The sequence below is a fragment of the Eretmochelys imbricata genome, chromosome 4, assembly GCF_965152235.1.
Source record: "Eretmochelys imbricata isolate rEreImb1 chromosome 4, rEreImb1.hap1, whole genome shotgun sequence".
NCBI lineage: Eukaryota > Metazoa > Chordata > Testudines > Cheloniidae > Eretmochelys > Eretmochelys imbricata.
The window spans coordinates 13885003-13900517 of record NC_135575.1 but is presented as its reverse complement, the minus strand read 5'-3'; the positions used below and the strand labels follow the sequence as shown (position 1 = coordinate 13900517).

At 38.7% G+C, this 15515-nt stretch overlaps 1 protein-coding gene across 2 annotated transcripts in view; it reads right to left on the bottom strand.

Annotated features, from left to right (window-relative positions):
* Nucleotides 1-312: 312 nt before the first annotated feature.
* G3BP2 (G3BP stress granule assembly factor 2) overlaps nucleotides 313-15515 on the bottom strand; it is a 53914-nt gene continuing 38711 nt past the window's right edge. For both annotated transcript variants that reach the window (XM_077814879.1, XM_077814881.1), the window contains 4 exons: nucleotides 13075-13177; nucleotides 8814-8942; nucleotides 8484-8602; nucleotides 313-7733 (listed from right to left, as the gene is read on the bottom strand). In XM_077814879.1, the coding sequence (XP_077671005.1) occupies nucleotides 7461-7733; nucleotides 8484-8602; nucleotides 8814-8942; nucleotides 13075-13177 (624 nt within the window). In that variant the 3' untranslated portion in view covers nucleotides 313-7460. The remainder of the gene's footprint in view (nucleotides 7734-8483; nucleotides 8603-8813; nucleotides 8943-13074; nucleotides 13178-15515) is intronic.

Genomic DNA, 15515 nt, shown 5'->3' with positions numbered 1-15515 from the left:
TTGGCGGCTTGCTCTTCCAAGCTTGTGACGTCCACATCAGTTTTCTTAAGATATGCTTTTTCAGTTTCTCTTTGTAGCGTTTCCTCTGACCAACACGGGATCTCTGACCATGGGTGAGCTGAGAGCAGAGGACCTGAGCTGAGACTATCGTGTGGGGGACTGTGTCAACAGCCTTTCTCCCATGCATTAGGCCAGTAATGCAGTCAAAGGCAGAAATTAGATTGACTTCGGGGTAGATTAAAAAATGAATAAAAAAATTGAAAAAATGAATGTAATATCCATTGAATTATTTGATATAAATAATGTTTTATTTTTAAAAGGAAACCTGCTTAAAATGAATAAAAACGAGGAGGTGGAGGAGATCTACTAGTTTTAAAAGTTTGACGAACAGCCTAAATAACCCAGAGAATGTCCAAGAGATTTAGGCAAGTAGGAATTTAAGATCCAGTAACTTTCACTTAGATAGATTTGAAAATTTCTCCACAGTGAACCTGAAATAATCAGTTTAGTTCAATGACAACAGTTAATCCCCCTTTTTGATAGGTCATTTAGTTGTAAATGTGAAATATTTTGATAAGAAGTTTATGTATCCAAATCTCTCAAGGTTGTTTTAATAAAAATAAATCTTATATGCTGTATTGTATGTTTAATTCCAGTTATCCTAAGGCAGCTTGACAAATCACAAACAAAATAAGTTTGCAAATATGCAATATACCATTCACTACTTTCCAACATATTAAAGGTGTACAATTAGAATCTGAAAATATTAAGTTACGTAATTGCTTAAGTGGACAGAATTATAATTTACCCTCCCAGGTCTCAAAAAGGTGCATCAAATCTAGTGTAAAGGCTCTAATTGTAAATCAACATGTTTAAATGGTTATGTTAACCAGAGAGAACGCATCTTTCTTTACAAGGTAACTTGAGTACAAACAGGAAAAAAGTTCATTTAAATTAACCCAGCCTGGTTGATTTGGCATGATTTGTTCTTGACAATCCATGTTGGTTATTACTTACTACCCTATTATCCTTTAGGTGCTTATAAACAGATTAAATAGGATTAAACAATTGTCATATTAACATCTGGAACCCTCTCCGACCTGCACAATGTATGTCGAGTTCAAGAAGGGTCCGCACACAGAAGACACCACTTTCAATATTGCCAAATGTACTAAAAGTTAACTCTACATAACAGAAAGACTTCATGGCTCATGCTGAAAGACTTCCTGCATTTGGTCTTTGTCACCAGCTTACACTTTGAGAAACAGAGCAAAACCCTGCTCTGATAGTTAACGGGATTTAATGTTGAGATGAAGGCATTGTCAACAACTTTTTAAAAATGCACAAGAATTTGAACCTATGTATTTGAATGCAGCGTGATGGCTCATGTATATGACTCAGCACCTGAAGTCCTCTGGACACAAAGCTAATTGAATTGACATTTGTTTTGTACCAGGAATTTAATATTCAAGATTAGAATGTTAGAGAATTTAAAAAAAAAAAGCAAAGTTTAAATCTTATTTTCAGTACTGATCAGCCCTCAAGCACTATCTCCCCAAACTAAATTTATCACACCACTACTATGATAATTATATGTTCTGGCACATAATACTATGAAGATACTTACAAAATAGTTGAGGCATCTGCTCAATAGCCACTTTTTACAATCACTTCAATTTAGTTTCAAAGACAGATATAGAATCCCTGCATGAAGCAAGGAGTGACTAGACTAAGTTTACAAATTTTCCCCACTTAGTCACTTAAAAATGACATCCTACACAATCTTTGTAAGCACAAGATTTCTTTTAAAAAAAAACTACTTATGCCACAAAGTGACCACCTTATGAGATGAGATGTTTCAGCTCATAACAAACACTGAAATCGTTAAAGAGCCCTTTGAACTTTTAATCCCCCCCTTTATTATTTTTTGGTTGCATCCTTTTAACATGCAGAATAGCTAATTTACCAGTTTGAGACAACAGTTTATATTCAGGCAAGGTATCCGCAGACAACCCGAGTGACATATCTAACTACAGGCACCTCCATTTGGGGAAGATGGATTGTAAAACTACAAACAAGTTAAAGGACTGGAAGTACTCAGAAAGTTGTAGACATGCCAGCATAAACAGGTCTAGACATCTTAATAGCAAAGACAAGATATTTTGCCTCTTAAGTCAGCGAAGGGGTAAGGTGATACTCAAACCGTGTCTACTGTGGCGTTTGAGCATTAAGAACAACGAACAGGAGAGCCATAAATAACTAGCCATGGGTTTATCCTATTCCTGAGGACTGATTATCCTGGAATGCGTTTTAATAAGGAGTAGTTTCATATCAACTTTACTACTGGGCAGGTGAAATGTTCCAGGACTAATATAAGATCCATTGTTACGTAAATATGGCACAGTTTAACTAAAGGCTGTATTTCTATCCACGAACATTGGAACTCCAAATACGGCAGACAAGCATGCTGGAGCTGTAACTTTTTTCTTTTTCCTATTATGGCTGCCAAGAAGAAAATACCCACAATCACAGATAACAAACAGAAGTTATGCTGACGGTAAGCCAAGCACCAGCTCTGGCCAAGGCTGCAGGCGTCAATTAAGAAAGGACAAACTCACAGCTGGAAGACAGACCAGCTCACTTTGTGTTCCTATCATTCAAAGGTGGTGTTAAAATGTATAAGAACATGTTTAGTGTTTAAACTTCATGAAAAACTGGTGGGATGTTGCATGCAGAGTTATCTGCAGCCTGTTCTAATGTAATAGCTAACATTTGCATTGTATCTCTGTAACTAAGTAACCCTTCAAAGGAGAAGCCCTGTATAATGCAAATGAAATTTCCTATTAAAGTACTAGTCCCTGTGCATGGTCATTGTGTGGAAGAATCAAAGAACACAGTTGAAGTGCATTCCTCTCTTTTCCATCATGAAGTGAACTATTCTGTGCAAGTTGAAGGGCAAATTCAGAAAAAATATCCAAATAGACTTTTAACATTACATGGCTCTACCAGGGCAAGTCTCTGGCAAGACAAACTGGGTTTTTTCCTTTTGAACCTTACTGTATATCATGTCATCTTGGAAATTGGGCCCTGCAAATCATGATAGCTATTCTCAGTCCTTCACGTTTAGCAAATATCTGCTTCTTCTGCCTCTCACCATCTCTAATGAATCAGAAGCCTGTATAAAAAAGCCTCCCAAATTTTAACGTCCAGCAAGAAATTTCAAGTTTTTTTTTGTTTTAAGACTTCAGGTGGCAGAATTGTCCTTTTTTAAAAAAAATAAAATAAAATAAAAATGCAGGAAGCTCAAGGTTTATCTGTCCGAATAGTGTTTAAGATTGGTCACAGATTTTGAGCTCGTGAGGATCCCTTTAAATAATTTTACTGTAGCCAATAACTGAATTAAGAAAGTAAGAACAGCCATACGGGGTCAGACAGTGTGCCATGTGCCCCAGAGGGAACGAACAGAACAGGTAATCATCAAATGATCAAATCATCAAATGATCAAATCCCCTGTCGCCCATTCCCAGATTCTGGCAAACAGAGGCTAGGGACACCATCCCTGCCCATCCTGGCTAATAGCCATTGATGGACCTATCCTCCATGAACTTATATAGCAACTAAATGTAAAAGGGCTTTTCTGACTGGATCTCAGATATTCCTGCTATGAAAAGAGTTATAGTCAAGACATTACACTCTGAACATTTAACCCCAGCATACACAGTTATTACCAGTAGCACAATCGAAGTGGGAATTTTATATATGCAACTCCCATGATAAATATGTTGTTTGACTACTAGCATTAAGAGCTTTTTTTTTTTTTTTTTTTAAAAACACACCAATACTTTATATGGACAATTATTTCCCAAAAAGAAAAGCTGACATTAACACAGGCCCGGCCAGTATCTGGCAATTTGAATGAGGCCAGAAAAGAAAGAATCATGGCATGTAAAAATGAAGTGCCCGACCTCACTATAAAATAAGTGATAGTGCAGCCAGGACCAAGAAAGTCTAGTCCACTTGAAAGTTTTATGTAAGTGTTTTTAAACATCTGCCTTCTCCATACCCTGGGTAAGGACATAATTATACTCAAAAGTACATTTTTTCTGTTGTCACTGAGTACTATTTAGTGATCACAATCCTCATCCTGATTTGAGCTACATTTACCAGTTGGGAAGAAGTCTAAAGTTACTCAAATACCGAAGTGTTGACTTATTATACAGGGATATTGAGAGACTGAATTGTGTAATACCTGGAGAGAGATTTTAGTTCAGATGTCAGGAGTTAAACAAATGCCAGGTAATACTGCACCATCCACCCTTTAATCACCTTTGGCAGCAGGAAACAGCCGAACACATTTGACAACAATGGTTTAAAAATATTGTTAAACAGAATAAATATTGCAAGATTAAAGTAGCGATAGCATCAGATGGACAAATTTGTAAATAATGCAACAATTTTTTGCTACACCTGTGCAACAAAGGACACCTAGGAAATTTGTTCTTGACATTTAATTATGTGACAAACAAAAAATGGGTAAATGCTAGAATTATTCATTGCAAACTCAGGGCTGATTTTCTTGTCTGTGAACACCTGCTTGTCCTGACCGGTCAAACATAACCCCAATAGTTGCTTGGTGTTGCTCCAAAAAACTCCATCAGTGTAGGATTTTTTTTTTTGGTAATATATATATATATATTGCTTTATATAAAAATTGCTTTACTTAGGTGAGTAGTTTCTACTAAAGCATATAACATGCAAGTAAGGGGAGTAGCTTTTGATCCTATATCACTTTGAGGAATGTATTTTTTTTAAATGGGCTTTTACATAGTAAGGTCTGAAATAATGCTACACCAGAAGAGACCTACATTCAAGAGAGAATTAGGGACAGTGATAAATGCTGCAGACATCAGTAGTTTATTGGTATGTTTAGTCAAAACACATTCAAGAATGGAAACTTAAAAGTAAAAATACTTTCCACCTGCAACAATTAACTAGATTCTACTAGCATATAATGCTTAACACATTACAGCAATAAAGATGGTAATCCACTGTCTTTTATACCTACTAAAGCCAAGATGGCAAGCCAAGTTTGTTGAAATAGGATTGTAATGATAGAATACTACCACCATCCACAAATCAGCAACTAACAGTAATGGTCAATGAATCCGTTACTTTGCTTTAAGAGGTACATTTACTGAAAGAGGGACAAGAACATTAAGAGTCCACAGTACAGTAGGTGAACAATCACCATGTAAACTTCTGGGTATGATGTTCCATTATCTTTATTTCATGGCATTTAAACAAGAAGCAAGCCAGAAACTGAATGGCTCAGTAGCTCTTCTAAATGTCAGTTACACTTTTGTGACTTTTCCCCGTGCCATTTGTCATAACAATTTAGAAGATGGCAGGGCGATATCAGAGCACGAAAATTTTAAAAAAAGCTACACAAACACTGGTGGTAAACCATTTACTGAAGACAGCAGTTTGACTAAAAGCTTCAAACTTAAGTCAAGTCATGTTTTGTGATGAGGAGTTCAAGTACTATGTTTCCAGGTAACATCTGAAAATGCAAGAGTAACAAACTAAAATATAAAAATGGAAACTGAGCAATATGTCCCAGAAAATGTATGGAAATAGTGCAAGACTTACCATCAAACATGGAAGACCTCAAGTTTTGGGGGAAAACAGTCAGATGCAATCTTGCTTTGCCTAATACATCAGAAACAAACATGTGCAACATCTTCCAGCTTATTTGAAAACCATAAACAGTTGCACAATCCCGAAACAAACTGTTACTATGCCATATTTGCTACTAGTTGCAATGTGATGAGGTCTTCCATGCTTAGAAGCAGCTTTTAAGTGGTCACACTCTCCCCCCTCCCTCCTGAAGCATCAGAGCTTGGTGCTTGCTGAACTCTCCAGCACTGAGTTAGACAGTATCGTTTGCTACATTTGCAGTTTACTGGAACGTGCATCTAGGCAGACAGTAATCCGGAAATAGCAAACCTCTCACAGATTTAAAGAATCTATAAGTAAAAATACATAAAAGGATGTCTCCCCCTACCCTCAAGTTCAGAGCCTGATGGGTGTCGACATCAGTTCAAAGATTTGTGCAAAATGAGTAAGTTCAAAAAACTGGAAAATGCAAATACTTAGAGCTGCTGATCTGTTCTCTGAAAATTGCAGTATCATCATTTAACAAGCTTACCCTCAATCTATAGATGAGCATACTTTAGAAGTTGGCAAAGCGTACCAAGTTCTTAGCTGACTTTTGAAATGTAACTGAAATTTCACCTTCATATCCATAAAAATTCTACATTTGATAGAGAAAAGACAATCCGGAGACTACTCAGTTGCCTTCTCCCTCCCTTCCCCTCCTCCACAAAAAGCCAAAGTTGTTAATTGAAGAGCGAGGTGAGTGATATTCTAGTAACTTACTGATTTAAAGATACTGCAATTTTTTATACAACTTTTCAATGATTTCTTTTAAACATTTTGCAGCTGTTTGGCTTTGCAGCACTGCAATTCATACACTATACTGTACAAAATCACCAGCAAGACTGGAATGATGTATTAATAGAAGGCACCATCATGCTTATTACATTACTAGAGAACTCAAATACAGTAAAGACAATTCACTGTACAACGCTTAAAGAAGGGGAAAAGGGGAGGAGGAGTGTGTTGAGCAGCCAGCCATCCCTGTATTGAAGAGGGGCAGATAGAAAAATCTTAGATATGAGCTATCAAACTTGTTTTGTACTCAGGACCATAACTTTGAAGTTCTGGATTATGTTTAGTTTACCACTAAATGGTTTCCTTCTGGAATATACTTGTAGTCTTGTTAAGGTTTGTGTGTGTACATGTTGGTCACAGCAAGCAGATCAGATGCCCGCATCGTTTCAAAAGCTATTCTGTCTGAAAAAAGATGAAGGATTTTTTTCCTGATGCCTCTTGTAGATGTCAATGTAAATGACTTTAGAGTACCCATTAGTGCATTTTGATGAGTGCATAAACATAAGTTAGTTTGTTTTGAGCCAAGTGTTCTAAAAGAAAAAAAGGCAAGCTTCTCCAATTGCACAGATTGCACTAACTGCGTTTCCAACAGTAATAAGCAGAAACAGTAACACTTACACAAAATGTGCAGCAGAGGGTTTTTGACTGAAAGGACCTGAATTCGATTGGGCATGTCCTTTAGTCCACTTTTGTTGCAGATAGTTTTATGGTCATTTCTCTGTCCTTAATTCTCCAAGTCTAAATTTATAAATTAACAGTGTGACTCCTGTTGTGAAATTTGGGAAAGCATGTCCACCTCAATTTAACTGGTAACCAAAGGATGCTTTTCACATCAAAGAAATGATCAAAAAGGCTGTGTCACATTCCAAAGCCAAAAAAATTAACAAGAATGCAAACACGACGAATAATGTACCACTGCCAAGACTGTCTGCCAACAGTGGAGGATTTCAACGACGTTGTCCTGTGAAACGGCCTTCCATTTGCCCGGTTCCTCTTCCAGAGCCAAGTTTCTGTGCCATGCCACCCCGGGGAGGAGGTCCTCTTCCATCACGGTCCCGCATCATTCCACCACCCACTATTCCACGGGGACCCCCAGGCCCTCTATCATTGCGCCGAATATCCCTACGATCATCACCACCGCCTCGGGTCTCTCTTTCACGGGCAGCTCTTGTTTTTTTCTCTTCTACATTCAAGCGCACCTCTCCTCGAAACATAATGGGCTTAGAAGGGGAAAATGTTTACAAGGCGAAGTTAGTCACCGTTTCATAACGTCCCAGCAATATAAAACACATGGAAACAGAAATCCCTGCATGTTACTCTGTCATTAGCAGCGCAGTTGCACACAGCTTAATGCCAAATTTCACTAGCAGTTTGTGACTTGCAACTTCTAACTCTACATATATCTGTCGAGACCGTAGAACACTGCAATAAATTAGTAAAATACTTCAATTAGGCAAGGAATTAAAAAGGTCTGGGACTTGCTATGGTCAGTACCACAAAACCACTGCTAGCTTGCAAGAGTAGCAATTTTACTTTCAGTTCTCAAACTGTTAGGACTGAAAACCTGCCATCCCTAAAGGAAGCCGAGATATACTGACCCTGGAAATTCTGTAATTTCCTTTTCCCCCCAATCCCAGCACTTCAGTTCAAGTTTAGCTTGCTCCACTGAGAAGCCCTAGACCTATGATTTAGTGATGAAAGTAGTACTGTTCAAAACTTTGGAACTCAGTTTTTAAAAACTTACAAGCATCCATCAGGAGACAGCAACTTCGAAAGAACAGAATTGAAGTGGGAACCACAATAGGCTACAAACAAAATATAAACGTTCCATGACCTCCATCAGTGATCAGAGGGGAAATCTGAACTCTGGTGAAGAGCAGTAAGAACCAAGGACATTGCATCATTCATACATTAGTAGCATTATTTCCCTCACTATGACAAATATGCAAATGCTACATGGCCAAACTTACTTTCGCAACTAAGATTCTCTGAACTGGCTCAGAGTCATCAAATACCACAAAGCCAAAGTTTGGTAGTTTTCCTCCAACTCCTTTGGTATTGATGCGAAGTTCCACCACATTTCCAAAGCCTGTGAAAGCACATTACAAAAACAAATTATGCAATAAGGCCCTGCAATAAGCCTATTTGGTTTAGTTATTGTCAAAAGCCTCTTGTAATGTTAAAGTTTGTTCCTTTGCTTTTAAAACGTTAACATATATCATGTTAAGTGGCTGAAGCTTCACTTCCATCCTCTAGACCCAGTAGATGAATTTCAAACTATTTAAAAGCCCATCACTTACTCATAAAGAATTCTTTCAGTTCATTTTCATCAATATCATGTGGCAAGTTGCCAACAAAGAGCTGATGGCTGTCTGGGTAACGAATTATTCGGCGATTATCAGATTCATTCTGCTCCATATCCCCTCGACCTGTGTCCATTCAAAACAAAAGCAGTTAATTTTAGTGTTTGTATGGTATAATTTGAGAAGTACATCTAGCAAAACGCTGATCTGCTTTCAGTTCATTCACTTGAGCTATTCTCACCCTATTTTCTGCTGGGGAAGGCATGCATATTTAGTGCCCTTAAAAGCTTAATTCTGCCCAACTGGGATATCAAAAGCTTTTTGTTTCCTTCACATACAAGCCATATCACTCAGCTATGTGCTTCCCAAGAGAAACACGTCCACTGAATACACTTAATTTTTCTCATGTGCTTTTAATCTTCATGGAAAGTGCTGAACTGACCGCTGCAGAGACTAATTTGAAGACTGTACAGCACTGGCAGCAGCCATGCAAGCTTCCCCATCAGTGAATCTCAATCCTGAACAACTCCAAGTGTCAGAAAGTAAGTCTATCTACATGCTCAGTGGGAGACTCTGCTAACATTACCATCAGTTACCTCCTTTGTCCATACCAGCAAAACTGCAACATCTATCCACTGGGAGCTGAGATCCAAGTGGTTTCATACATCCTCAAAATAAAACCTGTTAAAAAGCAAGCATACTTCATGACTGCAACTACTCTGTCTTCGTAACACTCAGAGCAGGGGTCAACACTGTTCACCACCAGTTTTTAAGGTGAATGTGCATCTCATTGTACCTTTGGAAATGTAAGTTAAGTTAAGAACTGTTCACTCCTGCCCAAAAACTGGAAACAGTACACAAAAAAAGATTAAGCAACAGCCCACTCTGAACACCCATGGAAGTTTCTTAAAAAGCGTGAGGAAAGCTTAAGTTCACAATAGGTTATTGTCTATTATTTTCCAGGGTCTCAAAGTTACCATCTTAGCCATTTAAGACATTTCTAGTAACCTTTCAAATGATCTGAAAAGCTAGCATTTCCTGTATATTTTCAACCATTTCTTCTAGCCCTCCTCTTTCATCATGACTGTTCAAAGGAGGAGTACAGCTTTGGAAGTTAAATGTTTTGTTATCTACTAGTGGTGGCAAGACAGCCAGTTACTCCACTTCAGCCCAGCTAGAATATATGTATTAATTTATGGTGGTCAGACTGCATTAAACAGACATAACCCATACCCCCATATAAAAGCTCACTGATGTTATTTATCTACTGAGCTATTGAAAAGATAGGACCAATAGTGAAGGCATTCCCATTGTACTGTAAAGATCTGAATGAATTTCTTATCTCCATGAATGCAATATAAGATTTAACTAATGAGAGACATAAAATCTTAGCCTGTATCATATTACTAGGCCATTGTCTGGATCTAGATCTTCTGATAGGATACAATACCAAGATGATCATCCCTTCCCATTTTTCAACACTTTATGGCATAAGTCAAAAATTTCCCCTCCGTGATTTGATTTACAGAAGCTTGCTGGATTGTTGTAGGATTTTTCATTACAGATCAGATGGTTCTCAGAGCATTTTGTATACAAGGGAAGTTCAGAGGACAAACTTTACTTTGTATTTAAGCAACTTCTCAGCTGTTAGCACTGTAGTGTTTGATTCAGTTCATGGCACTCTTCTTGTAAGGTTGTTCAAGTTTATTTTCCCTGTTGCATACAATAGCCTTTACGATGCTTGAAAATGAAGTCTCTCTGCTAGCTTTGTCTTTTTCCAATTTGCAATAGTTCACGTTTTTATTGCAGCTTGCAGGTAACACTGCTTTTACTTTCTTGTTGCACCAGCTGTCATTAGTATGTGGAATTTGTGTTTGTTAGCTCTGGCAGCAAAAGTTAAACAGCACAGTTCCTATAGACCCTAAACAGCGGTTATGTATTAGGTATCTTAACTGAGTTTTAAATGTACTGGATCAATCCCCCTGAATTTTGATATCTTATTTTTCTTCAGACAGGCAGCTAACAGAACAAGCTTTTGTACTATTGCATTTCAACCCCTATGTCTATCCATCTGTAAATAAGATAGGTATGTGCCGTGTTTTTTAAATCCCTGGTCTCTCGACAGCTTGTCAATACATTTACCAACCAAAGTGGTTGAGACATGGATATATACCTACTAGAACTTGAGACCAGCTAATTGCATATATCCAAAATAATTAATATGCCATTGCAATCAGTTATACGATAGCAACTACCAGTCAGTGTCAAGCTTGGGCTGAATGCAAAGTATTGACAGATGGGAACTTTCATCTATCCCAGTATCCTGAGACGTTTAGTTGCCAAAATTCCAACTTTTACAATTACTCAAATAGCAAGATGAGAAGTCAGAACATTAAGCCAGATATAAACAAGACCCATACTAAGATTTACTTGCAGCTAAGTCATGGGATAGCCGATATGCACAACTTAACAACTCTATTTTGCCTAGACTTAAAACCTCTATGAAGTTTTGGTTTTTCAGCCCTTGGTACAGATCAAGTCTTTAAAAAAGAAATCTGATTTCTAACAGGCGTTAGAATATTTTCTAGCCACCTTAAGCACATTTAGTTTCAGTGCTGTTGGAAGCAAGGGAATAATCACACAGACAACAGTCACAAGTAGAAAGTACTTCTAACACTAGTGTAGATTAGAAAGTTTGGTATGTACATTCATCTGGTGCAATTGCCCCAATGTCAACAGCTGTGTAAATGCAAATATAGATCTGTTTCAGGAAGGCTTGCTTCCACTAAATCTGAATTGCACCCGTTTAAGCCACTTTTGAAAACCGTTGCCTGGTCTATGCTACCACTTAAAAGTTTCAAAATTCCACCCAACATTTAAAAATGTGCAAATATCTCTTGTATAAAACCCCTAAACTCATCTGCAATGTGTAATTCAGGCCTTTGATCAGAGATAATTTATTGTTCGAAGTTGCACAGAGATTCTCTTAACAGGTCAAATAATTTCTCTTGATCTTTGCCAGAATTTGAATTTTAATACTCAGAGGTGAAATCCTATAGAGTCACTCACCCACTGTACACTACTGCACCGTTCACAATTGCAAGTTAACATACACTAGATCAAGCTGTACACAACTTTTGAGGTGTATCCCCATGAACAGATTTAGATGTTGTGCACAGCTCAAAATGGGTACTTAATGAACAGTGCTGATCAAGAGTTGACCGGGATGTATTAGTAGGACTGCTTGTTATAAATTGACAGGTGTAAATGAGGCAGCAAAAACTGAGCAGTATTTGAGACTTAACACCATCTCAAAGACTATATTACGCCCTGAGAAAAGCTACAATAGAATGAATGGCATAGCATTTGGCACATGACATGATGCATGATCAAAAAGATTTTGTTCAGAAAGGAGAAGCACATTGTAAGATATAATGGAAGGCATTTAAGTGCTCCCATTTGGTCTGTTCAACATGAGTTAGAGGACATTCAAAATTAAGAAACCATCAACTTTTAGCCTCAAGAGAACACAGTTTTAAACCGCATTAAGCAATCTGAGGAAGTTCCTTGCTTCACGATACGAGCAAATAACTCAGGAATGTTAAAAAAGGATTAGATAAAAGGAAGATTTGCAGTTATTTCATATTCTCTGTGTATATATAAAGTCTGCTGCAGTTTCCACGGTATGCATCTGATGAAGTGAGCTGTAGCTCACGAAAGCTCATGCTCAAATAAATTGGTTAGTCTCTAAGGTGCCACAAGTACTCCTTTTCTTTTTGCGAATACAGACTAACACGGCTGTTACTCTGAAACCAGTTAGAGGGATGACCCTCATGCTTCAGAGCAACTCAGGACGAAATAGGGCTCAGGAAAGCATTTATTCAATGCAACTAGGGATGGAGGAATGAAGGATTTTCACTTTCCTAAAGGTCAGGTACAAGCCAACACTAGAAGCGGGATATCAAACAAGACAGATCAAAGGTCTGTTTGGTATAGGATTTCCTGTACCAACCAATCACAGGAATCAGAGTAACAGCCGTGTTAGTCTGTATTCGCAAAAAGAAAAGGAGTACTTGTGGCACCTTAGAGACTAACCAATTTATTTGAGCATAAGCTTTTGTGAGCTACAGCTTATGCTCAAATAAATTGGTTAGTCTCTAAGGTGCCACAAGTACTCCTTTCCTTTTTGCAATCACAGGAAGTGACCCTTTCGAATCCAAAGACAGATACATTGGTTCTCATCTTCGCACACGGTTACCTGGTCTTGGTCCCCTGGGTGGAAAACCCGGTCGCTCCCTTGGACGCTGTTCACGCACACGGGGTGGCTGAGACTGAGCTTCAGGTTTAGTTTCAACTCTTGGCTGAAACAAGAGAACGCACACTGCTAAACACCAGATACCATAGAAAAGCTGAAATAAAAGCAGTTTACAGATCACTCGCATGCATAGCAACAATTCTGGAAGATACAGGTCCACGGGAAGAGTGTTTAGGAATACAGGAAAGTTTTCTACAAGTTCCTCTGTACCAATCCAGGACTGCAGGGCTTGCCTTTCTCTGCCAGCAGGTAGAGAACACAAACCTCTCAGAATCAGGACTAAGAGCTCTCTTGCTAATCTTATTATGCCCAAGGGCATGGCTAGAGGGAATTGTCTACAACTGACCAGGCACAGAATTGAGACCCAAGTAGCTCCATAATTTTATGTAAGAGCAGGTGCCTAAAACCGGTACAAAGAAATATGCAGAAATCACACTAAAAACAGAATTTCTGCAGCATTTCCCGTGCCACGCTTGGACTGCACAGACTAGCCCTAGATTAATACGTATGGAAGAAACAGAATTACAGTTAATGTCTGCCTGGAGGATTCTTCTTCCAGAATACACATCAACTACAGGTAACAGCCACATCGTAACAGGAAAAGAAAGCAAGTTCACAAATCTCTAAATACAGTCTTCTCCCATAAGGAGATCAAAGAGGAACTATCTTAAATAAATAGTCCTACAGTGCAGAAGTTAGACATCTTCCTTTTCTTTCTCTATGCCAAGCCTGTGCACAAGGGAGCACACACAAAAACTGTCCCACTATTCATAAAAACCTCACACCTTGAGCCATTAAACACAAGCTTCTGCATACAAAAACTGCCTTCAAAAAGGGGTAGGAAGCTACAGAACAAGGAAGTTAGGTGACTGAAAATTGACTCTTAGTTATAGAAATTGCTGCTATCCGCTACAAGCATTCAGTTCACTTGTACTAGCCAAACAAATGCTACCGCCACAAAGATCACATTCCTATCACCAGGGTTTCAGAGAGAAGCTTGCAGAACTAAAACCCAAAAGGGGTGTTTCACTGAAGGAATGGTCACAGGCACCATCGCATGCTCATGTGGATTCAACAGTTCAAAAGCAAGTGACAGTAAGGAGAGATTCCCACCACTTTTCCTTTGGAAACAAACTACGGACACTAGTGACTTAACCCCAATATTTGTGCTCAGAGAAGATTTTCTGGGAAAGATTACCTATTAAGTGCCCAAATGTTACACTGAAGACGAATGTCTCACCCTGCCTACCACTCAAGTGGCACCTTACCAGGCACTTCCTCTCCAATATTTTTAGACTGAGCATTTTAATTATGAGAATTAGAAAAAATAAATAAAGCCTTGTCTGAGTGTAGCACTGGCATCTACTTCTGCAGCAGCACCTCTTGGGCCACAACAGCGCCACTGTGATATTTTATTGTCCTGAAGTTTTAATGTGTAAAAAGTTATAGAAATAAAAGCAGCTCATAGCACTACATGGCAGCTAGAAAGGCAATCGCAGATTTTTCTTTCCTGAACAGCAAGTTACCTTGCCCTCAAAGTTACTTGATTTCATTTTTTTTTTTTTGGGGGGGGGGGGGGGGGGTCTCAAGAGAAACAGTCTATCTGCTCAATCATTCAGCTCAGATGCCTACTTAACACAATAAGTACTGTGTGTCTGTCCAAAGAAATAGAGGTTCCAGCCTTATTAGACACCAGTGTGTGGTTTATGAGAAGTAGGCCAGCAATACCAAACTACCCCCGTTCTTCAGCGCAAGACATACCAAACTGCCTCAGTTTTGTACACACCTCAAAATTAAAGAGTCCAAGCTCGCAGGGCAACATTGGAGAGGGCATATGCTCCTGCAAACTGGCATCCTACCAAATTATGAGAGGGGATAGAGGCGCCCTTGGAACCGAGAGCTGCTTGTTCCATCCACCAATCTCCCTCAGTCCTCGGTTTCCTGGAAAGAGCATGAACTACACTGGAAGCCACAGAAAAATATTTCTACAGCGCGCCAGAGAGAGAGGGGATACATCCCTCTCTCCTTGGAACTGTAAAATGATCAGCAAATAATTTGTTTCTGGTAATGCCCATGCAGCATACGCAGAAGCCTGCAGTTGTTTGAGCCTTTGGGCATCGACTCAAAAAAGATGAAATGCCTCCGTTCTCCCAGAATCCACAAGAGAAGAAATGAGGACTAAACAGGACCTTCTTCTGCTATTGTGATAGTCATCTTGCTTGAATCCCAGAAGCAAAGAGAGCACAAGAAGCAAGCCCACAAGACTTATTTGCCCTCAAATGTTAACATTTCATGTGTCAAAGACAGACATTCCTCAAATTGGACCATATATATGGAAAACTGAATGGATCTGCTTTGGAAGACTTCTATCCCTTGAGGTTTAA